We start from the raw sequence: 14996 nt of genomic DNA, 5'->3' as shown, positions 1-14996 counted from the left end.
AACCTTCTTATTTTTCCCCTCTTACTACTTAGCCCAGGCCTAAGCTCAGAGCAGTTAGTTAAATACTTGAAAAGTAAAATACTCTGTGATTCACGTAGAATTCTTAGTTAGAAAGAATCGGGTTATGAGGAAGTAACAACTAGCCCTGAAATCTCAGTGGCTTAATACCACAAAGGTTTCTCTCCCTCACTAGGTGTCCTAGGCTGGAGGGTATGGAGGTTCTGCTCCACGGGTCTGTCTGAGAGCGACACACTGCTTCCACACTCACCGGGCAGACGAAGAGATGAACGCCCATCGGTTCTTCCATGCTTCTGCCTGGAAATGAGATCCATCGGTTCTATCTAGAGCTCTCTGGACAAAGTCACCATGGCGTCCCACCCAACTACAAGGGGCTGAGGACCGTGGTGGAGTGTCAGGTACCGTCTCTGTCATGGTAAGTGTTTCTGCTTTGAGATGTCAGCAAGAACCTTCGAGGGAGATCCCCGAGAGGGTTTCAAAACCAGTGTGAGGTTGCGGAGTAAAGAGAGAAAGTGCAGTGGGGTAGAGTCAAGTATCTCAGCATGTTTTTATAACAGACTTCTACAGATGCGTGGCCTTGAACGTTTCATATTCTAAACCCTATCTTTGCATACACAGTACATTCATTATAAGCTAGACTGAAAGCTCCACAAAGATTCAGATGTGCCGTTTTCACTGATGTATAACAGGCCCTGGCACATAATAATGGCTCAAGAATAACTGTTTCAATGAATGAATGGTGATGCAAATGATTAGAGGAAGAAAAAGGCCATAAAAACACAATTTCAAAGTCTGAATTCTAAACAACATTTGAGCAGCATAAAATATGGAGTCAAAGTTAATCTTTCCATTTCAATTTACTGGAGGGAACACAGCTTCCACATTCTGTTGGAATCATGGGTCCCTGTTCAGCTTTTTCTTTCTTTTTTTTTTCTTTTTTTTTTGTATTTTTCTGAAGTTGGAAACGGGGAGGCAATCAGACTCCCGTATGCGCCCAACCGGGATCCACCCAGCATGCCCACCAGGAGGCGATGCTCTGCCCATCTGGGGCGTCGTTCTGTTGTATCCAGAGCCATTCTAGCGCCTGAGGCAGAGGCCACAGAGCCATCCTCAGCGCCTGCCCCAATTTTGCTCCAATGGAGCCTTGGCTGTCAGAGGGGAAGAGAGAGACAGAGAGGAGGGAGAGGGAGAGGGGTGGAGAAGCAGATGGGCACTTCTCCTGTGTGCCCTGGCTCGGAATCGAACCCAGGACTCCTGCACACTAGGCCGACGCTCTACCACTGAGCAAACCAGCCAGGGCCCCTGTTCAGCTTTTAAGTTGGTGTTTAACAGCAATAAACAGTTTGGACCATTTCCTGTATGGGCTGAAACGAGGGATTCTCAGCATTGGCACTGCTTTCACTTAGGACTGGAGAATTCTCTCCTTGAGGAGGAGGAGGACGGGGAGGCTCCCTGTGCCTTAGAGGGTGCCTGCCATCACCCCTGCCCTCTCCCCACTAGATACCAGTAGCAAACTTCCTTCTTCAGTCATAACAACCAAAAATGTCCCGGGGTAGATGGTGGTGGGGGAATCACTGCTTTGCCCCTCTGTAAGCAGAAACAGCAAGGAAAGTAGCCCAACTAATGGAAAAGGTCACGACTACAGCAGGGGAACAGGTCGATGATAAGTAGACAGATAGCCATCTAGCGATGGACGGTGATGGTGGTGATGGTTACACAACAATGTCAAGGTACTTTGTGCCACCGACCGGTATACTTACAAATGGTGAAGATGGTAAGTGGTAGAGGGCTCGGATATGCCAAGACTCTTTTTAAAGCTCATGTATCTTGTCTTCTTCTCCCTAACTCAGGGCCCCATCAAGGCGGCTGCTGGACACTGGATACAAAACTGGAATGCAAAACCATGGAAACAAGGGGTAGAGTTTTCCCTGCCACTAGAGGGCAGGGGCTGAGCAATTTGTAAGGAAGGGGAGGGCACACGAGAGCACACAGAGTTCCACTCCTGGCAGAGAATGAGGAAGCACATTTATCACCATGGTGTGCACACATTGAAACGCTTGATCCGGTCTGAAAACACGGTACTGTCTAAGGGTTGGCACACCTAGATACCCTGCACCCATCACAGCAGTCGGGAGAAAAAAAGAAGACACTACCCTTCTCCCCCAAGAAGTTTCCCATCTTCTCATTGGCTTAAATACAGTGGTACCTAGACACACGAGTTCAATTCATTTCACGGCTGAGCTCGTGACTCAATTTGCTCGTGTGTCGAATTGAATTTCCCCATTTAAATTAATGGGAATGCAATTAACCCATTCTGGCCCCCAAAAATGACATGAGTTTTATGTTTTATATGCTTTTAAATAAGAAAATGTACTTTATAAATAACAAATACATATACATATATACATACACACACATAATAAGAGAGAATGTAAAGAAATAAACTGGTTTATGAAGTGTATTTACCTTCAAGATCAGGTGGAGATGCTGGCAGATGAGGAAGAGATATTAGCATAACAATGGCTCTTCCCATGCAGGAAGGTGATTAGCAATTTCACAGACAGCTGCCCAGCACCATTTTTAACAATAAAAGTGAACAAACTCAGAAAATGCAAATTTTACACTCATTTGCCCAACAATCACTATTTTCTTCACTGACTTTTTGCTTTTTCACCACACTTTCCTCTCTTGCACTTAGAGGCCATTTCAACAAAAACTTTTCCATGGAAGTTTGTTTCTTCCTCCCTTTCAGAACGTTCGGCAGGCTACCTAGTGGAGGGTGGCAGAAGCTCGTGATTCAAATATCCACTCATGACTTAAAGCAAAAAATCCCACGAGTGACTGCTCATCTCTCAAATTGCTCATGATTTAAAGTGCTTGTGTGTCAAGCTACCACTGTATAAAACATGTTACATTGTGTTGAGTGAAACAAACCAGACACAACAGGACAAATATTGTATGGCTCCATCTCTGTGAGGAACCTAGAATAATCAGTCTCCGAGACAGAACGCAGAATAGCGATGACCAGGGAAAGGGGGAATGGGAGGGGGAATTAATATTCACTGGGTACAGAGTGTCAGTCTGGCAAGATGAAAAGAGTTCTGAAGATAGATGGGGGTGACAGTGGCACAGCATGGTACAGTAGCCCCCTCATCCATGGAGGATATGTTTCAAGACCACCAGTGGATGCCTGAAACCTAGGATACTACTGAACCCTATATATGATATATTACGTCTTTTCCTACACACACATATCATGAAGTTAGAAGTAAGAGATTAAAAATAACTAATAATAAGATAGAACAATTATCACAATATACTGTCATAAATGTTATGTGAATGTAGTCTCTCTTTCTGAGAACTGATGACTAAGTCTACTGAGTGACTAATGGACTGGTAAGTATACAGTGTGGAGACCTTGGACCAATAGATGATTCACGTTCCAGGTGGGATGGAATGGGATGGTGCGAGATTACAGCATACTACTCAGAATGGCATGCAATTTAAAACTTATAAAGTATTTCTGGAACTTTCCATTTAATATTTTGGATCTCAGTTGCCCATGGGTAACTGAAACCATGGATAAGGAGGGGACTGCTGTACTTTATGACACTAAACCGTGCCCTGAAAAATTGTTAACATGGTAACTTATGTTTCACTACAATAATAAGCAAGCAAGCCACAGGGAAAAAGAACGCTTTTTGAGGAGCACTGAGGGGCTGACCTCCTTGAACAGAATTCACAGGTGAGCAGTCAGGTGGAAGCCCGGGGTCAGGAATGTCACTGTTGTTCCAGAAGAGAACGAGTTTATCCTCATCCTCCGCAGCTGCAGTTACGCCCACACAACTGGACTTCAGAGGGAGGAGCAGGGGTGGGGGAAACGGAGTGCGGGTAGATTTCCCAGCCAGCCTGGTGTATGAGATGGTTTCAGCTGGAGGAGAGGGTCTCGAGGACCCTTTCTTCAAGCACGCTGGCCAACCATCGAACTTCTGACCTCTGGCCTCTGGCCCACAGCTCAGCTTACTCCTAATGACAGCTCAGAGCCAGCAGTGGACAGACCACAGCCCCGGAGCAACCTGGACGGAGTCAGATATGCACAGAACATGATTTCTGCAGAGCTGCTAATCCCCAGCCCCAGGTACCGGTCTGATTTCACACTGCCCGTCCACATAGCAGGGCGTGGCAGGGCCTGGGCAGCTGCCAGGACCAGTCAGGCAGGGCAGGACTCACTGTCAGCAGAGAGGCACGACTCTGCTCTGTTTTGGCAACACAGATCATTTCTCACTACCCCCGTACAACTCTTTAAAAACACCCACCCACTTACAAGATCAACTGAAATGAAATCTGTTTGGAGAAAAACCATTCCAGTGGGTGAATTAATTTCATTTTGTTTTGGGCGTGGGGTGTGAAGTTATTCAATGTGGTAAACATGATTTCATCCGTTGGGAATTTTGTTCTTCACTTCAAAACCAGAGCAAGCTAGCAAAGCTGGCCTGCCAGGAAGGGGAAGGTGAGGGTGCACACCTTGGACTACACGTCTTCTAGCAAGTTCATTGTTCCAGTTTGACTGGGAGCTATGCTCAAGTTGACACAAAGCAGAAGTGAGTAAGGTAAGGCTGGTCACTCTTCCTACTAATCAATTAGTTAATCACCAACCACAGTAGATTCTATGTCAGCAAAGTATAAGACATGGTCCATTTCTCTAGTTGGTCATTAACTACCTAGAAAGACAAGAAGACCAACGTGCTTGAGAGAAGGAGAAACCGTGGTACAGTAAATGATCAGGCTAAAGACATGGTGCCAACTTTTAGTGTCACTGCAGTTCCGAGGAGGCCACGCCACTGCAGCCTTCCCCCCGAGCAATGCCTGCTAGCCCCTCCAACGCAGCCCATCCCAGAGCCAAGCCTTGATCTCTTCCTGCCACTTCATTCAGAGCCTGCCTCCTCCCAGTCTCCCCCACTGCACACCTTGCAAAAACGGCCTCTGACTGCATCCTACCCACCATCTTCCCCCTTCTCTGACGGTTCCTGCCAGCTGCAGCCGCCTCCTTTAACACACCGAAGGGACACGCCACGGCCTCCAGGCGTTAGCGCACACACATGCCTGGGCACTCTCTACTCTGGGTCCGCTGCGCCCTGAGTCTCCGATGGCTGGCTCTCTTTCACTTCCCTCCTCCCTCAACACCCTCAGCTCAGCGGGCTCTCTCCTGTAGGTTCCTTCTCCCCACACCTCGCCCACTTGCTTCTGTGGCTGCAGCAACTCTGCCACCCTTCATGTCCACACTCACTGCTGCCTCCCGCACCGAGCTGCTCCCCCAAATGGCAGGCCACAACCGTTAACCGGCACACCCGCGCCCCGGCACAGGGCGAGCACTCCAATATTTGCGAAATGCACCAATCGCAGAGCAGGTTGGTCACACAGGCTCATGAAGACAGAAACTGAATCAGACCCAGAGAGAACAGGATTGCACAGTTACGACCTTGTCTTCCTGTCCAGAGAAACCACCTGAAAGGCAACTAATAAAAAAGAAATCTCACTGCAGCCACTAACACATTCTGAGTGCCAAAGTGCCCGGCTCTACTCTGAGTCACGTAGTGACTCATTCTGTTCTCAGAAGTGCCCTCGACAAACTATCACAGCTGAAGGCACAGAAAGATCACTAATTTGCACAGGACACGAAGCTAGCCACGGTCAAGCCAGGATCCCAACCAGGCCAGCTGGGTCCAGGCCTGGTGCTCTCACCATATACCATATACTGTCTCCTGGACCAGCTACCCGTCTCTCCCCCCATGGATGCTCCCCGTGGAAGAAGCCCCCCATCCCCTCTACTCCACTGAAAGATTCTGGCCTCAGTCACCAGGGATCTCCTTGATAACACCAACAGGCACTTATATTATGTGACATCCGTAGAGCAGTTTCCTGGGTTAGCACGGTCAAGTACGTTATCTTCAACAGCAATGAAAATGATGCCGGAGGTTCAGCAGCTCCGATCTGCAGGAGCAACTCAACCCAGCGTGTGCCATCCAGTTCTGCCCAGCAGACCGGCGAGCCCATCCCCACAACCGGCACTTACAGTTTCATCTTCCAGCCGGAGCTGCAGGCTCTGGTCTCCCTCCTTGTAGTCCTTGGTTAATTCGGCCACGCGCCACACTTGGTCAGGGTCGGGGATCCAGACCCGTGTGTACTGAAAGAGGAAAGCAGAAGTGAAGCTCTCGGGTTTCTGAACAGGTGTCGCTGCCTATGGGGGCCCTCAGGAGGATGGAAGCCTTCTGGACACATTCTCCTCCCGTCTCATTTCTGGACATAAGAGGATCCAGTACCACAATAACAGGCAGCAGAGGGCACCTGCTAGATCCTAAGAGAGTGAGCATCACAGGTCACTGAAATCAGTTCTACCAGGGAGACTGCCAAGCCTGCACTTGGTTTTCCCCAGTGTTCTGCACCAGATTTCCAAGGTGGTACACAATGGCGAGGGGGTGGGGAGCGGTCAGTGTGCTGCAAACAACAAGACAACACATGCGAAACCCAACAAGATGGCACGGGGAATCCTCAAAGCGCGGAATGTCTGCTCTGCTCCGCTACTCTGCTCTGGGGACAAAGCCATTTTCCTGCAGAAGTGAAAGAGCGGTCAGCAAATGGAAAGTGTGTCTATGTATTCCTGTGTTGTCAGCAACCTCAATTTACTTGTGCACTCTCTAAGTCACAGACATACCCTGAAATCTCATCCAACCTCCCCTAGGTCACTAAGCTGGCTAAATCCTGGCAGGGGACAACCGAGCCCTGGGTAAATGGCAATGCACCTCCATGTGACGTGGGGACCCCCAGCCCTGAATGCACATTAGAATCATCTGGGGGCTTTGCAAATACAAGTCTGGGTTCCACCACAGACTGGCTCAGTCAGAGCCCAAGGTGAGTGTAATGGGAGGACCACGGGTCAGCCCAGAACGGAGGCAGCGGGATCTACTGGCTGTCACTCCTACACGCTCCTTACACCTGTCAGACAAGCCTCTGAATCTGTTTCATTGCTATGTGACTTCCACAGGGCTTATCTGATTTAGAAGCTGCCTGTGTGCATGCCTGTGCATACACGCACGTGTGTACACACACACGCACGCGCACACACACACACACACACGGTTTCGTAGGCACAGAATGTTCTTTGCAAGCCTGAAACTAATGCTCTTTTGACCAAAATCCCAGCCAGAACGTGTGCCGGGGACAGCATAACCCACCCCTCACAGGGTGACAGCTCCAGGCACAGACCTGCGGCCCATCAGTCACTGGGACACAGCAGCCTGCTGGCTTTATTTTGGTCCTGCTTTTATACAGTGCTTTCCTCCAGGTGGTCACGGTCCCTGCTACAGTTGCCTTTGATTCAGTGCTGAGCCCTGAAAGTCAGGAGGCAAAGGGCAGAACACTGATCTGGGGAAAGCCAACGGTCGCCAGGGTGCTTCCCTGCCGCCCCAGCTCGGGGTACAACGCCATTCGGTTCTGGCATTCTAGAGAATCACGTTCACAGGACCCTCCCTGCCTTACTGCAAGGCATCACCGACCCTTTACAGGAAGACGCCACAGAGCGTCACGGTGTCTGAGAGCTTTACAGTAAGGCATGGAGAATGTTCTGAGGTGTCCCCAGAGAAAACGAGGAGGGTCTGCCACCCTTCACTGTCAACATTTCTCCTCCCCTCAGCTGTTCTAACTCCCTGCCTCCGCTGTCATTTCAGCCGACCATCTGCCTTGCTCACAATGCTCTGTCCCCAAGCGTTGGGGGGCTTTCCTTCGCGTCCTATAGTTTCTAGCCCTCTGAGTCACGCTCCTGTGACTTCCCCTCCAGCTGAGGGGGTACGGCACATCCAATGCACTCTACTCGAGTCGGTATCCACTCAGTGTAAACAGTTTCAGGAGTGGCTCGACGTACCCGAAGAGAATGGCAGGATCCCAACAGAAAGTGAGTGGAGGTGACGATGTGTGGGCAAGCTGTGTGACATCCTGGAAGCCAAGGAGACCTGTCCTTGCTCACCCGGGACTCCTCAACCCTGCGCCCCATGTCCACTCACTGAACAGCTGGTTGCTCCCAGTACGGGAATCTCACTGTCTGACTCTATTCAACTTGTACCCTGGGAGAGTCCATTTATCTTCCTAGTTGTATAAGTCTATTCTCTCTACATAACTGGAAACACCCGGTAGAGAGAAAACTGTCTTCTGTATTTGCACAAACCCACAGAACCCATCACAGCATCCAGGCCATAAGGGGACAGACACCCTTATGACACTCCAGCTCTTTGCTACATCAAGCAAAGACCTCAGCCTCGCCAGGACCCAGAGGCTTGTTAGAAATGCAACATCCCAGCCCCCTCCACAGCTGCTGAGTTAAAAGTGTGCATGCCAGAACCTCCTCCCTAATCTTGCCATGCGATCTCACACTTTCCTCGTTTCGTGCCCAGGTTGCAAGCCGCAGCCCTGGGCCAGGTGTGGTGTGCCACCAGTTTCTGTGTCGCGCATGAGTTTAGAAATAGTTTCTAAACTGTTAATTGGCTTAAAATTTTTTCAAAAGAATGATATTCACGTAACACATGAAAATTATATGAAAGCCAAATTTTGGTGTTCATGAATATTTTGCCTGGAAGACAACCACACATTTCATTCATGCACTGCCCATGGCTGCCTCCATACTTCAGGGACAGTTGTGTAGCTATGACATAACTCTGTGGCCCAAAAGCCTAAAAGATTGACTAACGGCCTTTTACAGAAAAGGTGTGCTGCCCGCTACCCTTGTGATGCTGCCTCCTCAGCCCAGAACGCCCACCCCTCCCTCGTCCACGGGGGCAGAGTCCGAGTTCCGCCTCCTCAGAGCTCCTCCTTCCCTGGGCCCTAGAGTGAGCCCTTCCAGCTTGAGCTGCCTCAGTCACTTCTTCCGTGATTGACTGTCTGGTTCCGCGGTCATTTCTTTCATGTCCGTTTCATCTCACTACTTCAAGATCTTTCAGGTACACCACGGGAATCTTTGTGTCCCTGGCATGTGGTAGGTGCTCAGATCATGTTCACTGACACAGGAATCATAAAGAGAGATCGTGCTTGTATGGGGCATCTGGTTTATATGTAAAACATATTGTGATGAGCATCACGTAGTCAAATACAAACACGGAGATCTATCCCCTGAGCTTAAGGGACACGTAAACTAGTTGGGTAGATAATTCACATAAAAATATGAGGTAGGCCCTGGCCGGTTGGCTCAGTGGTAGAGTGTCGGCCTGGCGTGCAGAAGTCCCAGGTTCGATTCCCGGCCAGGGCACACAGGAGAAGCGCCCATCTGCTTCTCCATCCCTCCCCCTCTCCTTCCTCTCTGTCTCTCTCTTCCCCTCCCACAGCCGAGGCTCCATTGGAGCAAAGATGGCCCGGGCGCTGGGGATGGCTCCTTGGCCTCTGCCCCAGACGCTAGAGTGGCTCTGGTCGCGACAGAGTGATGCTCCGGAGGGGCAGAGCATCGCCCCTGGTGGGCGTGCCGGGTGGATCCCGGTCGGGCGCATGCGGGAGTCTGACTGTCTCTCCCCGTTTCCAGCTTCAGAAAAATACAAAAAAAAAAAAAAAATGAGGTATTGTGACTCTAAGGGGTAATGTGACTGTTTCCTAGAAAGAGTAAGAGCCCTCAGTGGGGCAGGGCAAGATGAGAGAAGGGAGGCCAGCAACAGTTAATGGCCTTTAGAAAGAAAGGAGATAGCCAAATTCTCCTATGACAACTTTTTACAAGACAATGTGTATTACAGATCTGTTCAAGCAAACATTAGATCCAAACCCACTACACGTTCGAGCATCTAATGCGTGTCTACTCTGAGCCAGACGCTCTCACGCCTCCTCCCTCTCCACAATGAAGACCATATTGAGATTACAGCGGTCCGTTGTTACAAGTGAATGCTGTGTTGTGAAACTGCCAGTGGGTGACATCTGCAAGCAGGTCCCTCGGCTTCCTGCCTCCTCACCGTCATCCTGCTTCATGGGTTCTCAGCGTAGCGTGCCTATGAATCCCTGAGCAGAGCTATTTACCCAGCGTCACGCATACCACACTTGATGAGCGATTTACAGGACTTCCAAGGGCAATTTTAACCATAATCAAGTTTTGCTTTATGCATTGCCTTTGCAAACAACCATCCCACCGCCCCTTTCCTCCACAGACCCTCCCCCACCCCACCCCCGGAGGAAGACGCATTGCCTATCACCCAGGACAAGGCGAATCACGATCAGCACAAAGGAAACAGCCAAGAGCACAGACAAAGGGATGGGAGAGACAGCACAGCAGCCGGCGAAGACCTGAGGGAAGCAAGACAGACGTGATCTGAGCGGTGGAGATGGACAGAATTAGGAGGGGAAGGGCCCCTTCAGGGTAACACAAACGTGTTTAATGAGAGGTGGTGGCCACACAACACTATTAAATGCCAATGGGTTGTTCACTTTAAATAGTTCAGTTTGTGTTATGGGAAATACACCTCATTTTTAAAAATTGTTTGGGTTGTAGATGAAACGCACATCTTCCTGTGCACACCCCCAGCCACGATTCTCCCTGCTAGTGCTGGGAAAGAGGAAGACAGGGTATATGCTTCTGACAGAAAGCCACCATTGCCAGGGGCCAAACTGATACACTCTAGAACCAAGGTTCTTTGTGGCCTCTGAATGTTCTCACCTTCAAGGATTTCCCTCAAACAAACCTGAACTCTAGCAGCGGAATTCCTGCACCTAACTCAATTGTCATGCTATGCCACTTATCACTACCCTGTTTTAGCAATGCTTAATCTCATCACATCAAAGTAAACACGATAACCAGTGCGTTGGGACAGAGAGCTACCCTCCTACTCCCAGGTCACTTCTGCTACCTCTGAGGATCAGTGCGCAGGGGCTTCTCAGACCCACCACTGGAGGGGGTGGCCCGAGGGCAGTAGTGCTGCTTCACCTTGGCAGCACGGGAGAGTCCCCGGGGGGCTGTGTCAACTCCCACTCGGGCAACCTCTCCGGGCGCACTGCATCAGTCTCGGAGGGTGGGGACCAGGGAGTGATTTTCCAAGCTCTCTAGATGCAGTCAACATGCAAGCAAGTTTGATACCCACCGTTCCACGCAGTATGATTTGGTAACTATGACGTCCAGGGCACCACAGACCCTCGCGTGCCTAGAGGCTTCTCCCCACCGGCTGTGGTGGAGCATGACATCCCAGCCACGGAGTCTTTCTCCTGAGCTAAAGCGCTACCTCTAGAAAGCCCCTGCTGAAACGTAAACAAACATGGAGAAGAGCAGAGCATTTACCCATTGATACTAACCATCATGCAGAATAGCGCCGTGGTGAAGTGTGTGGGCTCTCGAGCCAGGCAGCCTGGGTGAGAACTCCAACCACCCCTAATAGCTTGGGTAGGTTGAGGAATGGGTCTGAGCCTCAGTTTCCTCAGTCGTACAATGGGGTTATAGACGTTCACTAGGCGTTCCAAGAATAAAATGAGATCCCATGGTATCCAAGTACTTATTGAAGGTGTTAGCAATGGTGACGAGGACGATACTGTACACTGTCTAGTCTAGAAGACAGGGTTCTGATGGGATCGGGCATAGGATTAAGGGATGGGAATAGGAAAATAACAAGTCTAAGGTGTTCCGCCCATTGAGGTACTTTGGACACCCTACAAGTAGAACATAGGTAGCCATGGCTTGCCTCAAAATCAAGCCCTGGATGTAGGCTTGATTCTCCAACTCTCAAACCCTGCAAGAAGCAATTCTCAGTGCTGACTGGCACTTAAGAATTATCTACATATCTAAAAAAAAAAATAAGCAAACAATCCCCATGTCCCACTCTTGAATAATTAAGATTAAATCTTTGGGAGTAGGGCCCAAGCACTGTGGTTTCTGTTTGGTTTGGTCTTACTTTAAGCTTCCCAGGTGATGAATGTGCCATTAAAGTTAAACCCCCTATTTCAGAGTGAGTCTCAGATCCAAAGCCAACTTCAGGGAAAAGGGAATCAGACAATGAACACATTCCCTCCCTAGAATTAATCACGTCACCTCCATAACCTTACACTAATGTAAGTAATTTCAAGTACTTTAATCATGTCACAGTAATTTTAACACTAAGGTAAAGATAAGTAGGGTTATCACTAATATTTCACAGAGGAAAAAACTGTGGGTATAAAGTACTAATTTGCCTGAGTGCACAGTGAACAGCCAAGTCTGGAGAAGCAGCGGACACTCAGACTCTAACTCTAGGTTTCTCCCCATCTCCCCCTCATGGAGAAACACTGATTTTCTTAGAGCAGCCCGGTCCCACTGGGTATATATTGTACACAAGTGTCCTGTAATTACACATAAAAAAATGCCTGTTTATAAGGACATTCCAAGTTAAGTTGCCAGGTAGTTTCAGAGTTAATAATTGGGCAGACTGGTGAAGTTTTGGTCACAATGTACCTTGACTCAAAGCAAGGTGGTCTGGGCACAGTCCCCTGGGCATGGACAAGAGGTGACCCCATAGGCTAATCTGGTGGCTGAGTCCATTCACTGCTATCTCTGTTTAGGGGACAGGAGTGGGACCACTACCTTGTTCATGGCTACACTCCTCACACTCACTAACATGATAGTATGGGTTAGCAGGACTCACATCTCTGATCTATAATTAAAACCAGGGCTCTGGGTGGTGATGGGAGGGAAATTTTCTTGACAAAACAGAGAAAATAGTCAATAGCTCTTTCTTGGAACATGAATTTTGTTCTAGAACTCACTGGGGAAGATTCAAAACTGAGCCAATCAGCTTCCATTGCTCAAGGAGCACAGAAGCCACCAAATGTCTCCACAGGGAACCAGTCTGAGATCCATCGCGGACAGCAGTGCCACCAAACAAAAGCCACCAGCACCGAACTAAGTGAACAGGTTGTGGCTCTCCAGGGAAAACATATTGTTAACAAGGCAGGGAGGTGAGACCGGGAACTCAGATGGCCGAGGCAGAAGGGATTGTGCTCAGCCAAAGGGCAGCAAGCTGCTCCCCTGACCTTGCTGGAGCCCCAAGTCCAGGGACACAGTGATAGGAAGGTAAGCTGAGAACACAGTGCTCAGAGACTAAACACCCTCTAAGCCAAAAAAACTTATACCACTTATAAAAAGAAAAATGGAGGTGCATTTAGCTCAATTCTTTAGTGAGGTTAGAAAAACAGGTTTAAACACTTCTCAAAAATGTCATAAAAGAGCCCTGGCCAGTTGGCTCAGTGGTAGAGCGTCGGCCTGGCGTGCGGAAGTCCCAGGTTCAATTCCCAGCCAGGGCACACAGGAGAAGCGCCCATCTGCTTCTCCACTCCTCCCCCTCTCCTTCCTCTCTGTCTCTCTCTTCCCCTCCCGCAGTTAGGCTCCATTGGAGCAAAGATGGCCCAGGTGCTGGGGATGGCTCCTTGGCCTCTGCCCCAGGCGCTAGAGTGGCTCTGGTCGCAACAGAGCAACACCCTGGAGGGGCAGAGCATCGCCCCCTGGTGGGCATGCTGGGTGGATCCCGGTCGGGCGCATGCGGGAGTCTATCTGACTGTCTCTCCCCGTTTCCAGCTTCAGAAAAATACACACACAAAAAAATGTCATAAAAGATGTCCTCTGTTTGGCGTAACTGTGTCCATTTTGAAGCTTCTCCTGTTAAAGCAATAGTCCTTTGGAGGGGGAGGAAAGAGAAAAAAATGCTTCCCAACCAAGCCAACAGTTTCATTCTAGCAGCATCACAATAGCGGAGTCCCCGGAGGCTTGGTGCCTCGCAGAGCACTGCCATGTTGCAGGAACTATGAAAACATCCTGCCTACCTGCCCTTGCAGTTGGAAGTGGGTCACATTTCACTCTTTAGCAAAGGAAGAGCCCAGAGGACAAAGACTAGACTTTTTACCTCATCTGAGCAGAACCTCCCACAATCCTCTCCGTATTTGAGGTCTAAATATCATGTTTCATGGGCTCAGACACCATCCTGAACCCCATGGTGGTGATTAGTCCCCCAAAGTTGGGGGATGGGGCAAAGTCAAGAACATCCCCACCAGTATGTTGCTAAGGCATCTTCCTTCTCATCTACTGAGCTCCCACTATGAGAGACAGGAGAGCAAGAGGGTTGGGTACCAGCCTCGACTCCCATCGCCGGCTCAGCTTCCTCATCGGTAAAGTGGGGAAATGTCTTCCTTATTAGGATTGCTGTTAGGATTAAATGAAATGGTGTTTATAAAACAATTAGCATGGCCTTATTGGTGTGGGTGCTGTGGATAAAGCGTGGACCTGAGATGCTAAGGTCCCAGCTTTGAAACCCTGAGGTCACTGGCTTGAGTGTACCTCACTCAGCTTGATTGCAGGGTCACTGGCTTGAGTGTGGGATCATAGACATGACTCCATGGTCGCTGGCTTGAAGCTTAAGGTCACAGGCTTGAGCCCAAGGTCACAGGTTTGAGCCAGGGGTCACTGGCTGGGCTGGAGTCCCCTCCCCCCCATCAAAACACAGATGAGAAAGCAATCAATGAACAACTAAGGAGACCAAGAAGTCGCAACAAAGAATTGATGCTTCTCATCTCTCTCCCTTCCTGTCTCTCTCCCCCCTTGCAAAATAATAAATAATAATTAAAAAATAGAAACCAATTCACACAGCACCTGGCACAAAGTAAAGGCTCAGCTGTAACTGTCAGTGCAGGAACGCAGGTCCTGAGAGTGAATAGACCTGAAGGGCTCCCTCCAGGACAGCTCTGACGAATGATCGAATGATCGCCCCAGAGCCCTGGGCAGGCAGTGTCCCAGGAAACAGACACTCCTGCCCCACGCTACTTCCGGAGTTGGCTCCACCCCCAGCAGCAAGAGCAGCTTCTGGCTCTCCCTGTGTACTCACCCGTTACAGGCTTCCTGGCCCTAGTACCTTTACTTTCCCTAAATGCGCTTCACTGGGAAGCTGCCTATAACTTAAAGACAGAGGGAATTATGTGTTACATTACATTAAATATATGTAAATATACTG

At 49.4% G+C, this 14996-nt stretch overlaps 1 protein-coding gene across 2 annotated transcripts in view; it reads right to left on the bottom strand.

The window, feature by feature from the left end:
* The window catches only part of MYO5B (myosin VB), a 319106-nt gene that overhangs the window by 179234 nt on the left and 124876 nt on the right, over positions 1 to 14996 (bottom strand). For both annotated transcript variants that reach the window (XM_066246550.1, XM_066246549.1), the window contains exon 2: positions 6092 to 6202. In XM_066246550.1, coding sequence (XP_066102647.1) covers positions 6092 to 6202 — 111 coding nt within the window. The remainder of the gene's footprint in view (positions 1 to 6091; positions 6203 to 14996) is intronic.

This window comes from Saccopteryx bilineata, chromosome 11 (genome assembly GCF_036850765.1).
Source record: "Saccopteryx bilineata isolate mSacBil1 chromosome 11, mSacBil1_pri_phased_curated, whole genome shotgun sequence".
NCBI classification, from domain to species: Eukaryota; Metazoa; Chordata; class Mammalia; order Chiroptera; family Emballonuridae; genus Saccopteryx; species Saccopteryx bilineata.
The sequence above is the reverse complement of the archived record's forward strand: the minus strand, read 5'-3'. Positions and strand labels throughout refer to the sequence as shown.